Here is a 15,075-nt window from a genome sequence, read left to right as displayed (position 1 = left end):
AGTATTTAGTTTTAAATAGGATTAATTTATTTAATTGTAGTTATTTTATTTCGTTTTATTTAAATTATATTTAAGATAGGGGGGGTTTAGATTTAGGTTTAGACTTAGGTTTAGGGGTTAATAAATTTAATATAGTAGCGGCGTCGATGAGTACGGCAGATTAGGGGTTAATAAGTGTAGTTAGGTTGCGGCGACGTTGGGGGCAGATTAGGGGTTAATAACTATAATGTAGGGTTCGGCGATGTTGGGGGCAGCAGATTAGGGGTTCATAAGTATAATGTAGGTGGCGGCGGTGTCCGGAGCAGCAGATTAGGGTTTAATAATATAATGCAGGTGTCGGCGATGTCGGGGGCGACAGATTAGGGTTTAATAAGTGTAAGATTAGGGGTGTTTACACTCGGGGTTCATGTTAGGGTGTTAGGTATAAACATTAATTTTATTTCCCCATAGGAAACAATTGGGCTGTGTTAGAAGCTGAACGCTGCTTTTTTGCAGGTGTTAGGTTTTTTTCAAGCTGAATCTGCCCCATTGTTTCCTATGGGGAAATTGTGCACGAGCACGTTTAAACAGCTTACCGTTGACTTAAGCAACGCTGGTATTGAGGTGAGATGTGGAGCTAAATTTTGTTCTATGATCACCTTTTTGCGGCTAACGCCAGGTTTAAAAAAACCTGTAATACCAGCGTTGTCTTAAGGGAGCGGTGAAAAAAAAAAGGTTCGCTAACACCGCACCCCTGTTACCGCAAAACTCGTAATCTCGGTGACTGTTACAAGGATCTACAAGGAGCAAAAAACAACATTCTGATTGAACTCCTTTAAGGCACTAGTTTAACAGTGCTAGAGACTCCAAGACTGCAAAAAAGAGAAAAAATACTGCTTAAAGACCGGATCACCTGCACAATTAGGGACCGGATGAAAAAAGCTGCAAACACAGTAACCTTTCAGTCCTAAGGAGATTCTGACTGCATAAAGGAACCTGGGGAAAGAGGTAACAGAAAACATAGACAACAAGCTGCATACAGGAGAGTTTAAAGTGTTGGATGCTAACACACAGTGCAAGTATAAACACATAATAAAAGTGGCATTTCAGTGAGCCTTCAGAGCAGAAGGTGCAAGTCATATCTTTTTGCGATCCTCCAAACAAAGAACATTACTTATTTGTGGCTACAGCCCCACTTAACTTAAACCACAGAGGGAAGACCCCCCTTTTTTTTAGATGTTTTAGTTTTACAAGTTTTTAAGAGTGCGCACTCTATATTGTTAATTAATGGTACATAGGGGGACTCTCAGTCACTTGGGAAGACGGTACATAGGGGGACTCTCAGTCACTTAGGAAGACGGTACATAGGGGGACTCTCAGTCACTTAGGAAGACGGTACATAGGGGGACTCTCAGTCACTTGGGAAGAAGTTACATTAATGGTACATAGGGGGAATCTCTGTCACTTAGGAAGACGGTACATTAATGGTACATAGGGGGACTCTCAGTCACTTGGAAAGAAGTTACATTAATGGTACATAGGGGGAATCTCTGTCACTTAGGAAGACAGTACATTAATGGTACATAGGGGGACTCTCAGTCACTTGGGAAGAAGTTACATTAATGGTACATAGGGGGACTCTCAGTCACTTGGGAAGAAGTTACATTAATGGTACATAGGGGGAATCTCTGTCACTTAGGAAGACAGTACATTAATGGTACATAGGGGGTAGGGGTGTCAAAAATAATCGCCATTGCGATGCATCGCGATGCAGCCATTAACGATGCTGCATCGATGCGGTGCAAGATCAGAATCGATTCAGGGTCAGTGACGTCATCGCACAATGTCACGTGACCCCGCCTCTCCCACTGACTGATGCGAGGGCTTAAAGTAATGGCAGGTAATGGCAGACAGAATAAATATTGATTGATTCTATTTTGAACATCAGCACGCTCAGTGCAGTTGTCTGACAAGCGGACAGCAGCCTCGTGTAACACAGTGAATATTTCCTTGTATTATCGCTTCCCTGTTTACTCACTGTTGCGGTCTCTGCTGCATGTTTCCTCTTTGTCAGACCCCTAGCCCAGCACCAAACGAGCATTTGAGTGTTGCTATTAGATATAGAAAAAGTCAAGTTTTACAAAAGTATCTAATAGCAACACTCAAATGCTCGTTTGGTGCTGGGCTAGGGGTCTGACAAAGAGGAGACATGCAGCAGAGACCGCAACAGTTAACAGGGAAGCGATAATACAAGGAAATAGTCACTGTGTTACACGAGGCTGCTGTCAGTTGGTCAGACTGCTTCTGCCCTGTCAGATCTCTCCTAGTCTTGAAGCAGGCGACACAGCAGGGAGGGCTTAATTAATCACATTCACCCGGCCAGCACCTTTACCTCTAGGACAACTTATTGAAGCCGTTTAGTAAGTGGTTGGTGCAGCTGTTAATAAAGGTTCCGGTAAGAGGAAATGACATAGCATTCCTTCCCAGCTGCAGATCATCACAGAGCCGTAATAAACATGTTTAGAGAGCCTACATGATTGATTAGGTGACCCTTTATGTCAGTTTAGAGCCCTAATCATTAACGGTGACACTGCACTGCTCACACATACCATGCATTCCTTTCAAAGCTCTCCAATACCCAGAATACTAGTCTCACTGTCTCATATGAGCTTAGGGAGCAAAATAACAGCCCATCTATGATCTAAGTGTAATATGTGGCAGGGCATTGTATTGTATTATAGTTGTGCTTTGTATGTGTATATAAATAAATGTATATGTTACATATAAACCTATACCTTTTAAAAGCATATCTATTACCTTAAATCTAAATTCATTATTTTTATTTAAAAAAAAAATCAATATCACACATATCCTATGTTAGTTATGTATTTGGGACCTGCTCTGCTAAAAGTTAATCATTTATACACCTTGGTTCATAAACTGTGCATTATTCCCTGACAAAAGAGGCAAGTCCAGAATTATTATTTAACATGCCAGGACCATAGTACCTTATATCCTAGAAACATCCCCTTAGCAATCCCCTTTTTTTTTTTAAAGCAGATAAAATAAAAAAGGGAGTTCTGACTGCTTGAATTTGTTAATGAAAATCATGGGCAGTAATCGTGATGCATCGCGATGCATCGTAGAATCGAATTGTATCGAATCGTTACGATGATAATCGTAATCGAATCGAATCGTGAGACAGGTGAAGATGCGCAGCTCTAATAGGGGGACTCTCAGTCACTTGGGAAGAAGTTACATTAATGGTACATAGGGGGACTCTCAGTCACTTGGGAAGAAGTTACATTAATGGTACATAGGGGGAATCTCTGTCACTTAGGAAGACAGTACATTAATGGTACATAGGGGGACTCTCAGTCACTTGGGAAGAAGTTACATTAATGGTACATAGGGGGACTCTCAGTCACTTGGGAAGAAGTTACATTAATGGTACATAGGGGGAATCTCTGTCACTTAGGAAGACGGTACATTAATGGTACATAGGGGAATCTCAGTCACTTGGGAAGAAGTTACATTAATGATACATAGGGGGAATCTCAGTCACTTGGGAAGACGGTACATTAATGGTACATAGGGGGAATCTCAGTCACTTGGGAACATGGCACATTAATGGTACATAGGGGGACTCTCAGTCACTTGGGAAGAGGGTACATTAATGATACATAAGGGGAATCTCAGTCACTTGGGAAGAAGGTACATTATTGGTACATAGGGGGAATCTCAGTCACTTGGGAAGAAGGTACATTAATGATACATAGGGGGAATCTCAGTCACTTGGGAAGAAGGTACATTAATGATACATAGGGGGAATCTCATTCACTTAGGAAGACGGTACATTAATGATACATATGGAAAATCTCAGTCACTTGGGAAGAAGGTACATTAATGATACATAGGGGGAATCTCAGTCACTTGGGAAAAATGTACATTATTTGGTACATAGGGGGAATCTCAGTCACTTGGGAAGAAGGTACATTATTGGTACATAGGGGGAATCTCAGTCACTTGGGAAGAAGGTACATTAATGATACATAGGGGAAATCTCAGTCACTTGAGAAGAAGGTACATTAATGATACATATGGAAAATCTCAGTCACTTGGGAAGATGGTACATTAATGATACATAGGGGGAATCTTAGTCACTTGGGAAGATGGTACATTAATGATACATAGGGGAAATCTCAGTCACTTGAGAAGAAGGTACATTAATGATACATATGGAAAATCTCAGTCACTTGTGAAGATGGTACATTAATGATACATAGGGGGAATCTTAGTCACTTGGGAAGATGGTACATTAATGATACATAGGGGGAATCTTAGTCACTTGGGAAGATGGTACATTAATGATACATAGGGGGAATCTCAGTCACTTGGGAAGAAGGTACATTACTGATACATAGGGGGAATCTCAGTCACTTGGGAAGATGGTACATTAATGTTACATAGGGAGAATCTTAGTCACTTGGGAAGAGGGTATATTAATGTTACATAGGGAGAATCTTAGTCACTTGGGAAGAGGGTATATTAATGTTACATAGGGAGAATCTTAGTCACTTGGGAAGATGGTACATTAATGTTACATAGGGAGAATCTTAGTCACTTGGGAAGAGGGTACATTAATAATACATAGAGGGAATCTCAGTCACTTGGGAAGAAGGTACATTAATGGTACATAAGGGGAATCTCAGTCACTTAGGAAGAAGGTACATTAATAGCACATATAGGGAATCTCAGTCGCTTGGGAAGAAGGTACATTAATGGTACATAGGGGGGATCTCAGTCACTTAGGAAGAAGGTACATTAATAGTACATAGAGGGAATCTCAGTCACTTAGGAAGACGGTACATAGGGGGACTCTCAGTCACTTGGGAATAGGGTAAATTAATAGTACATAGTTGGAATCTCCGTCATTTAGGAAGACGGTACATAAATGGTACATAGGGGGAATCTCAATCACTTAGGAAGACGGTACATTAATGGTACATAGGGGGAATCTCAGTCACTTGGGAAGAAGTTACATTAATAGTACATGGGGGAATCTAAGTCACTTGGGAAGAGGATACATTAAGGATACATAGGGGGATTCTCAGTCACTTGGGAAGAAGGTACATTATTGGTACATAGGGGGAATCTCAGTCACTTGGAAAGAAGGTACATAAATGTTACATAGGGAGAGTCTTAGTCACTTGGGAAGATGGTACATTAATGTTACATAGGGAGAATCTTAGTCACTTGGGAAGAGGGTACATTAATAATACATAGAGGGAATCTCAGTCACTTGGGAAGAAGGTACATTAATGGTACATAAGGGGAATCTCAGTCACTTAGGAAGAAGGTACATTTTTGGTACATAGGGGGAATCTCAGTCACTTGGGAACATGGCACATTAATGGTACATAGGGGGACTCTCAGTCACTTGGGAAGAGGGTACATTAATGATACATAGGGGGAATCTCAGTCACTTGGGTAGAAGGTACATCATTGGTACATAGGAGGAATCTCAGTCACTTACGAAGAAGGTACATTAATGTTACATAGGGGGAATCTTAGTCATTTGGGAAGAGGGTACATTAATGGTACCTTAATGGTACATAGGGGGACTCTCAATCATTTAGGAAGACGGTACATTAATGGTACATAGGGGGAATCTCAGTCACTTGGGAAGAAGGTACATTTTTGGTACATAGGGGGAATCTCAGTCACTTGGGAAGAAGGTACATTTTTGGTACATAGGGGGAATCTCAGTCACTTGGGAACATGGCACATTAATGGTACATAGGGGGACTCTCAGTCACTTGGGAAGAGGGTACATTAATGATACATAGGGGGAATCTCAGTCACTTGGGTAGAAGGTACATTATTGGTACATAGGAGGAATCTCAGTCACTTACGAAGAAGGTACATTAATGTTACATAGGGGGAATCTTAGTCATTTGGGAAGAGGGTACATTAATGGTACCTTAATGGTACATAGGGGGACTCTCAGTCACTTGGGAAGAGGGTACATTAATGGTAAATAGAGGGAATTTCAGTCACTTGGGAAGAAGGTACATTAATGGTACATAGGGGGAATCTCAGTCACTAAGGAAGAAGGTACATTAATAGTATATAGAGGGAATCTCAGTCACTTAGGAAGACAGTACATAGGGGGACTCTCAGTCACTTGGGAAGAGGGTACATTAATGGTACATAGGGAGAATCTCCGTCACTTAGGAAGACGGTACATAAATGGTACATAGGGGGAATCTCAATCACTTAGGAAGACGGTACATTAATGGTACATAAGGGGAATCTCAGTCACTTGGGAAGAAGTTACGTTAATAGTCCATGGGGGAATCTAAGTCACTTGGGAAGAGGGTACATTAAGGATACATAGGGGGATTCTCAGTCACAAGGGAAGATGGTACATTAATGATACATAGGGGGGAATCTCAGTCATTTGGGAAGAGGGTATATTAATGGTACACAGGGGGACTCTCAGTCACTTGGGAAGAGGGTACATTAATAATACATAGAGGGAATCTCAGTCACTTGGGAAGAAGGTACATTAATGGTACATAAGGGGAATCTCAGTCACTTAGGAAGAAGGAAAATTAATAGCACATATAGGGAATCTCAGTCACTTAGGAAGATGGTACATTAATGGTACATAGGGGGAATTTCAGTCACTTGGGAAGAGGGTATATTAATGGTACATAGGGGACTCTCAGTCACTTGGAAAGATGGTACATTAATGGTATATAGGGGGAATCTCCGTCACTAAGGAAGGCGGTACATAAATGGTGCATAGGGGGAATCTCAATCACTTAGGAAGACGGTACATTAATGGTACATAGGGGGAATCTCAGTCACTTGGGAAGAAGTTACATTAATAGTACATGGGGGAATCTAAGTCACTTGGGAAGAGGGTACATTAAGGATACATAGGGGGATTCTCAGTCACTTGGGAAGAAGGTACATTATTGGTACATAGGGGGAATCTCAGTCACTTGGAAAGAAGGTACATTATTGGTACATAGGGGGAATCTCAGTCACTTGGGAAGTAGGTACATCAAGGTTAGATAGGGAGAATCTTAGTCACTTGGGAAGATGGTACATTAATGATACATAGGGGGGGAATCTCAGTCATTTGGGAAGAGGGTACATTAATAATACATCGAGGGAATCTCAGTCACTTGGGAAGAAGGTACATTAATGGTACATAAGGGGAATCTCAGTCACTTAGGAAGAAGGTACATTAATAGCACATATAGGGAATCTCAGTCACTTAGGAAGATGGTACATTAATGGTACATAGGGGGAATCTCAGTTACTCGGGAAGAAGGTACATAAGGGGACTCTCAGTCACTTGGGTAGAGGGTACATTAATGGTACATAGGGGGATTCTCAGTCACTTCGGAAGAAGGTACATTAATGGTACATAGAGGGAATCTCAGTCACTTAAAAAGACAGTACATTAATCGTACATAGGGGTAATCTCAGTCACTTGGGAAGATGGTACATAGGGGGACTCTCAGTCATTTAGTAAGATGATACATTTATTATACATAGGGGAATCTCAGTCATTAGGGAAGATAATACATTAATGGTACATAGGGGGAATCTCAGTCACTTAGGAAGACTGTACAATAATGGTACAAAGGGGGAATCTCAGTCACTTAGGAAGAAGGTACATTAATGGTACATAGGGGGAATCTCAGTCACATGGGAAGACGGTACATTAATGATACATAGGGGGAATTTCAGTCACTTAGGAAGACTGTACAATAATGGTACATAGGGGGAATCTCAGTCACTTAGGAAGAAGGTACATTAATGGTACATAGGGGGAATCTCAGTCACTAAGGAAGAAGGTACATTAATAGTATATAGAGGGAATCTCAGTCACTTAGGAAGACGGTACATAGGGGGACTCTCAGTCACTTGGGAAGAGGGTACATTAATGGTACATAGGGGGAATCTCCGTCACTTAGGAAGACGGTACATAAATGGTACATAGGGGGTATCTCAATCACTTAGGAAGACGGTACATTAATGGTACATAGGGGGAATCTCAGTCACTTGGGAAGAAGTTACGTTAATAGTCCATGGGGGAATCTAAGTTACTTGGGAAGAGGGTACATTAAGGATACATAGGGGGATTCTCAGTCACATGGGAAGATGGTACATTAATGATACATAGGGTGGAATCTCAGTCATTTGGGAAGAGGGTATATTAATGGTACATAGGGGGACTCTCAGTCACTTGGGAAGAGGGTACATTAATAATACATAGAGGGAATCTCAGTCACTTGGGAAGAAGGTACATTAATGGAACATAAGGGGAATCTCAGTCACTTAGGAAGAAGGAAAATTAATAGCACATATAGGGAATCTCAGTCACTTAGGAAGACGGTACATTAATGGTACATAGGGGGAATCTCAGTCACTTGGGAATAGTGTACATTAATGGTACATAGGGGGAATCTCAGTCACTTGGGAAGAGGGTATATTAATGGTACATAGGGGACTCTCAGTCACTTGGAAAGAGGGTACATTAATGGTACATAGGGGGAATCTCAATCACTTAGGAAGACGGTACATTAATGGTACATAGGGGGAATCTCAATCACTTAGGAAGACGGTACATGAATGGTATATAGGGGAAATCTCAGTCACTTGGGAAGAAGTTACATTAATAGTACATGGGGGAATCTCAGTCACTTGGGAAGATGGTACATAGGGGGACTCTCAGTTACTTGGGAAGAGGGTACATTAATGGTACATAGGGGGAATCTCCGTCACTTAGGAAGACGGTACATAAATGGTACATAGGGGGGAATTTCAATCACTTAGGTAGACGGTACATTAATAGTACATAGGGGGAATCTCAGTCACTAGGGAAGATGGCACATTAATGGTGCATAGAGGGAATTTCAGTCATTTGGGAAGACGGTACATTAATGGTACATAGGGGGAATCTCTGTCACTTGGGAAGAAGGTAAATTAATGGTACATCGGGGAATCTCAGTCACTTGTGAAGATGGTACATTAATGGTACATAGGGGGAATCTCAGTCACTTGGGAAGAAGGTACATTAATGGGGCATAGAGGGAATCTCAGTCACTTGGGAAGATGGTACATTAATGGTACAGAGTGGGAATCTCAGTCACTTGGGATGACGGTACATTAATGGTACATAGGGATAATCTCAGTCACTTGGGAAGGTGGTACATTAATGGTAAATAGGGGGAATCTCAGTCACTTGGGAAGGAGTTACATTAATGGTACATAGGGGAAATCTCAGTCACTTGGAAAGATGGTACAATAATGGTACATAGGGGAATCTCAGTCACTTGGGAAGTCGGTACATTAATGTTACATAGGGAGAATCTCAGTCACTTCGGAAGAGGGTACATTAATGGTACATAGGGGGGATGTCAGTCACTTGGGAAGATGGTACATTAATGGTACATAGGGGGAAACTCACTCACTTAAGAAGATGGTACATTAATGGTACATAGGGGGAATCTCAGTCACTTGGGATGAAGGTACATTAATGGTACATAGGGAGAATCTCAGTCACGTGGGAAGAAGGTACATTAACGGTAAATAAGGGGTACCCAGTCATTTGGGAACATTAATGGTACATAGGGGGGAATCTCAGTCACTTGGGAAGATAGTAAATTAATGTTACAAAGTCTCAGGTTAAGAATCGATAATAAGCTGGCCTTTAATACAATTAGGCAACTGCCCCCTCTCTCTTTCACTTCTGTAAGCAATTTATGTCTATATTTTTTTCTGACACATGTGTCCTTCTTTTTCAGGTTAAAGCCTTTTCATCCAATCTTTATCACAATGTGTCTGGGGAGCTTGAGACGTTAATAAACAATTTCCGCCCCACTCAAGCACTCAATTCTCGGGAGATTCAGGTTTCTTCCATGCAAAAGTTTAATGTCACATCCATGGCCAGTGTCACCCATACGTCTAGTTTATATACCACAAAGAGTGCCAGCCACCATGATAGTGCCAGTCTTATCCTTACAGTGGTCACAACTGTATTACTTCTTAGGTCATATTAGGTATAATAAAAGCTACATATTAGCGATACCTAAAAACATTTTATGATCACCAATATGTACATATCATTGTGTATCAATGGACCAGTGGAGTTGGACATTCAAAGAATAATAGGAAAAGAAAGCCTGAAATTGTAAAGCAGATTAAAATCAGAACGGACAGGTGGTCGTTAAGCATAGTTTGCCTCTATTTGACTTATTTAAATAAATACAAAATATGCTAATTGGGAACTGTGTGCTTCTTTTATTTAACCAATGAAAAACCCCAGCTGGAAATACTAATGAGAATGGCCAAGTAATCAAGATTTTATCAACAAGACACAAATATGTTGCGTGGCTTTTTTTAACCAACATCTCTAGTGATGAAAAGAAAGAACCAACTTCTCATGAACCCAATACCCCTTCCGCAATGTCTCTAATATAACTGGAAACTAAACCAGACACCAGGTAAAAGTGCCAAAAACAGGGACCCTAAAAAAATGATAAAGTAACAAAATGGCAAAATGAATTAGAAGTGCAGAAGGCAAAAAACAACAACACAGAGGAGATACAGAGACACTTGGCTGCTGGTTGGTGAGTTAAACTACAGCTCCTAAAGGGACAGTCATTTTGTTATCGTTTTAAAAGATAGATAATCCCTTTATTACCCATTCCCCAGTTTTGCACAGAAAACACGGTTATATTAGTACACTTTTTACCTCTGTGATTACCTTGTTTCTAAGCCTCTACAGACTGCCCCTTATCTCAGTTATATTAATATACTTTTTACCTCTGTGATTACCTTGTTTCTAAGCCTCTACAGACTGCCCCTTATCTCAGTTATATTAATATACTTTTTACCTCTGTGATTACCTTGTTTCTAAGCCTCTACAGACTGCCCCTTATCTCAGTTATATTAGTACACTTTTACCTCTATGATTACACTGTATCTAAACCTCTGCAGACTGCCCCTTATCTCAGTTATATTAGTACACTTTTTACCTCTGTGATTACCTTGTTTCTAAGCCTCTACAGACTGCCCCTTATCTCAGTTATATTAATATACTTTTTACCTCTGTGATGACCTTGTATCTAAGCCTCTGCACACTGCCCCTTATCTCAGTTATATTAATATACTTTTTACCTCTGTGATTACCCTGTATCTAAGCCTCTACAGACTGCCCCTTATCTCAATTATATTAATATACTTTTTTACCTCTGTGATTACCTTGTTTCTAAGCCTCTACAGACTGCCCCTTATCTCAGTTATATTAGTACACTTTTACCTCTATGATTACACTGTATCTAAACCTCTGCAGACTGCCCCTTATCTCAGTTATATTAGTACACTTTTTACCTCTGTGATTACCTTGTTTCTAAGCCTCTACAGACTGCCCCTTATCTCAGTTATATTAATATACTTTTTACCTCTGTGATTACCTTGTATCTAAGCCTCTACAGACTGCCCCTTATCTCAGTTATATTAGTACACTTTTTACCTCTGTGATTACCTTGTTTCTAAACCTCTGCACACTGTCCCTTATCTCAGTTATATTAATATACATTTTACCTCTGTGATTACCTTGTATCTAAGCCTCTGCACACTGCCCCTTATCTCAGTTATACTAATATACTTTTTACCTCTGTGATTACCTTGTATCTAAGCCTCTACAGACTGCCCCTTATCTCAGTTATATTAGTACACTTTTTACCTCTGTGAGTACCTTGTATCTAAGCCTCTGCAGACTGCCCCTTATCACAGTTATATTAATATACTTTTTACCTCTGTGATTACCTTGTATCTAAGCCTCTGCAGACTGCTCCTTATCACAGTTATATTAATATACTTTTTACCTCTGTGATTACCTTGTTTCTAAGCATCTTCTGACGGCCCCTTATCTCAGTTATATTAGTACACTTTTTACCTCTGTGATTACCTTGTATCTAAGCCTCTGCAGACTGCTCCTTGTCTCAGTGATATTAATACACTTTTTACCTCTGTGATTACCTTGTTTCTAAGCCTCTACAGACTGCCCCTTATCTCAGTTATATTAGTACACTTTTTACCTCTGTGATTACCTTGTATCTAAGCCTCTACAGACTGCCCCTTATCTCAGTTATATTAGTACACTTTTTACCTCTGTGATTACCTTGTATCTAAGCCTCTACAGACTGCCCCTTATCTCAGTTATATTAGTACACTTTTTACCTCTGTGATTACCTTGTATCTAAGCAATCGAGCAATAAAATTGTAGAACTCATTACCAAAGGAGGTAGTGAATGCCAATACCATAGATACATTTAAAAATAGTCTGGATAAATTTCTGTATATAATCAAAATTCATGGATATGATTGCTAGTATTAAATGGGTCACATTTTAATGGGGTTATTTAAGCTTAACTGGAGCTTTTTGTAAGTATTTTAGATTTGTATAGGTTGAACTCGATGGACTTCAGTCTTTTTTCAACCTTATCTACTATGTTACTATGTTACTAAGCCTCTACAGACTGCCCCTTATCTCAGTTATATTAATATACTTTTTACCTCTGTGATTACCTTGTATCTAAGCATCTACAGACTGCCCCTTATCTCAGTTATATTAATATACTTTTTACCTCTGTGATTACCTTGTATCTAAGCCTCTACAGACTGCCCCTTATCTCAGTTATATTATTATACGTTTTACCTCTGTGATTACCTTGTATCTAAGCCTCTGCAGACTGCCCCTTATCTCAGTTATATTAGTACACTTTTTACCTCTGTGATTACCTTGTTTCTAAGCATCTTCTGACGGCCCCCTGATCACGACTTTATCTATTGACTTGCATTTAAGCCAATTAGTGCTGTTTTGTTAGAATCCACAGGTGACAGCACAATGTTATCTATTTGTCTCACATGAACTAGCTTCCCCTGATGTGAAAAGCAAATACAAAAGCATGTGATCATGGGGCTGTCTTTAGGGACTTAGAAACAGACAGAAATTTAGAGGTTTAAAGGGACAGTTCACCCAAAATTTTTCTCCCATTTAAATTGTTCCCAATGATTCATTTTACCTGCTGGAGTGTATTAAATTGTTTACCAGTAGCTCCTTTACCTAACCTATACGGAAAGTTTTGATACTGGAGTCTCAGCTATTAAATAGCCTAAGTAAACACAGCCAGCAGAAGAAATGACACTCCCAGTGGGGTGCTGGATAGTTAAGTAATAAAAACATAAATTATGCTTACCAGATCATTTCCTTTCCTTCTGTATGGGGAGAGTCCACAGCTGCATTCATTACTTTTGGGAAATACAGAACCTGGCCACCAGGAGGAGGCAAAGACACCTCAGCCAAAGGCTTAAATACTCCTCCCCCACTTCCCTCATCCCCCAGTCATTCTGCCGAGGGAACAAGGGGCAGTTGGAGAAATATCAGGGTGGAAAAAAGGTGCCAGAAGAACAAAAATAATTTTAAGGTCGCCCAACAGAAAAACATGGACGGGAGCTGTGGACTCTCTCCGTACAGAAGGAAAGGAAATTATCTGGTAAGCATAATTTATGTTTTCCTTCTTAATACGGGGAGAGTCCACAGCTGAATTCATTACTTTTGGGAAAATAAAACCCAAGCTATAGAGGACACTGAATGCTAACAGGGGGGAGGGAACACAAGAGAGGCGGCTCAAATCTGTGGGCACCACAGCCTGTAACAAACCCAATCTCCCGAAAACTGCTTCAACAGAAGCCAAGGAACCAAACAAAACAAAAAGTTAGGAGGACCAAGTAACTGCCCAACAATTAGGACCATAAGAGCCCACATCAGAGACCCCACAAAATCACTGGTCCCAAACTGAGCGCAAAAACCTCTGAGGAGACAAGATTCCCGCTATCTACAAGGGCAAGGGAAAAACACTCCTCCACTAACACAACAATGAAGACAACTAAGACTCCCAACACCTTACACTTCCGAATAGGAAGAGACACAGAAACAAACTGACTATGCTAAAGCAAGTCTGGAAAAAACCTCAAGGCACAATCTCAGAAAAAAGGGGACAAACAGAGGGAGAAGCACCCTGCAGAACCCGAAGAAAAAAGTCTCCTTAGAACGAAAACCCCCTAAGAAGAGCGGATTACCAGTTTTAAAGCAGAAACTGCAAGAGAGACTAGGACATGTAGAGAACACTCCACAAACGGAACAGGTCAATGAATAGACAAATTTAAGGACCATCCCCTGCATCGACACAAAGAACCGATGCAAATCCTTAACAGAAAGACTAAGTTCCTGAAAAGGCAAAAAAGTAGACCGCAACTACTTGAACGCAGTCCGCGTCCTAGCAAAAGGAAATGAACACCAAGAGTTCATGAACCTCTGAAGGGAACAGAAAACAGATAACTAGTCTGCTTAGGAGCCCACATACCAAGGCAGAGGCGACGGATGATACAACCTGAAACCGCACACCTGTTAGGCAGCCAGGCTAACCCTCAGGCTATAAGAACTAGCCGTCCTATCCAAGAACTGGCTAAGAAACCCTTTCTCCAGGACATCCTGGATAAAAGACAAGAGAGAACCTCAAGAAGAGATATAAAAGCCGAGAGAATCAACCCCACCTCACCCAAACAGGGTGGGGGAAGGCCGCCATCCCAAAATTAGAATGAGGGACCAGCTACAAGCTGAAGAAAGGACTGACACCCTTTAGAAAAAAAAACTCTCACGGATCCACCAAAACACCAAGGGTGAAAAAACTCTGCAAAACTCCCTAATAAAGAGTACCCATAATGGCGAAGACCAAACCACGAAACAAAGTCGCAGCACCAAAGGAGCAATCAGATACCCTGACGCCTGCTCCTGCCAGACTGAGTCAATCCAGAAGGAGTGACATAGTCGAAGAGAACAAGGAAGAATAAACTTCCCAAAAAACGATCCCCTAAGGGAAAAAAACAGGGATAGGCACAGACGCCCAGTGAGCCTAGATCGGATTCCCCCAAAGTTAGAGATCCAAAAAAAACGTTTCGGGAATCCAGATTGAATGTACACACAGAAGGAGAGTCCCTCGACCT

The 15,075-nt window shown here is 40.8% G+C and overlaps 1 protein-coding gene across 1 annotated transcript in view; it reads left to right on the top strand.

The window, feature by feature from the left end:
- Positions 1-10,292, top strand: part of LOC128641952 (carbonic anhydrase 4-like) — a 241,488-nt gene extending 231,196 nt beyond the window's left edge. The window contains exon 9 of the mRNA XM_053694553.1: positions 9,810-10,292. Coding sequence (XP_053550528.1) covers positions 9,810-10,064 — 255 coding nt within the window. The 3' untranslated portion in view covers positions 10,065-10,292. The remainder of the gene's footprint in view (positions 1-9,809) is intronic.
- Positions 10,293-15,075: the final 4,783 nt, after the last annotated feature.

The sequence above is a fragment of the Bombina bombina genome, chromosome 11 (assembly GCF_027579735.1).
Source record: "Bombina bombina isolate aBomBom1 chromosome 11, aBomBom1.pri, whole genome shotgun sequence".
In the NCBI taxonomy this organism is placed as follows: domain Eukaryota; kingdom Metazoa; phylum Chordata; class Amphibia; order Anura; family Bombinatoridae; genus Bombina; species Bombina bombina.
The sequence above is the reverse complement of the archived record's forward strand: the minus strand, read 5'-3'. Positions and strand labels throughout refer to the sequence as shown.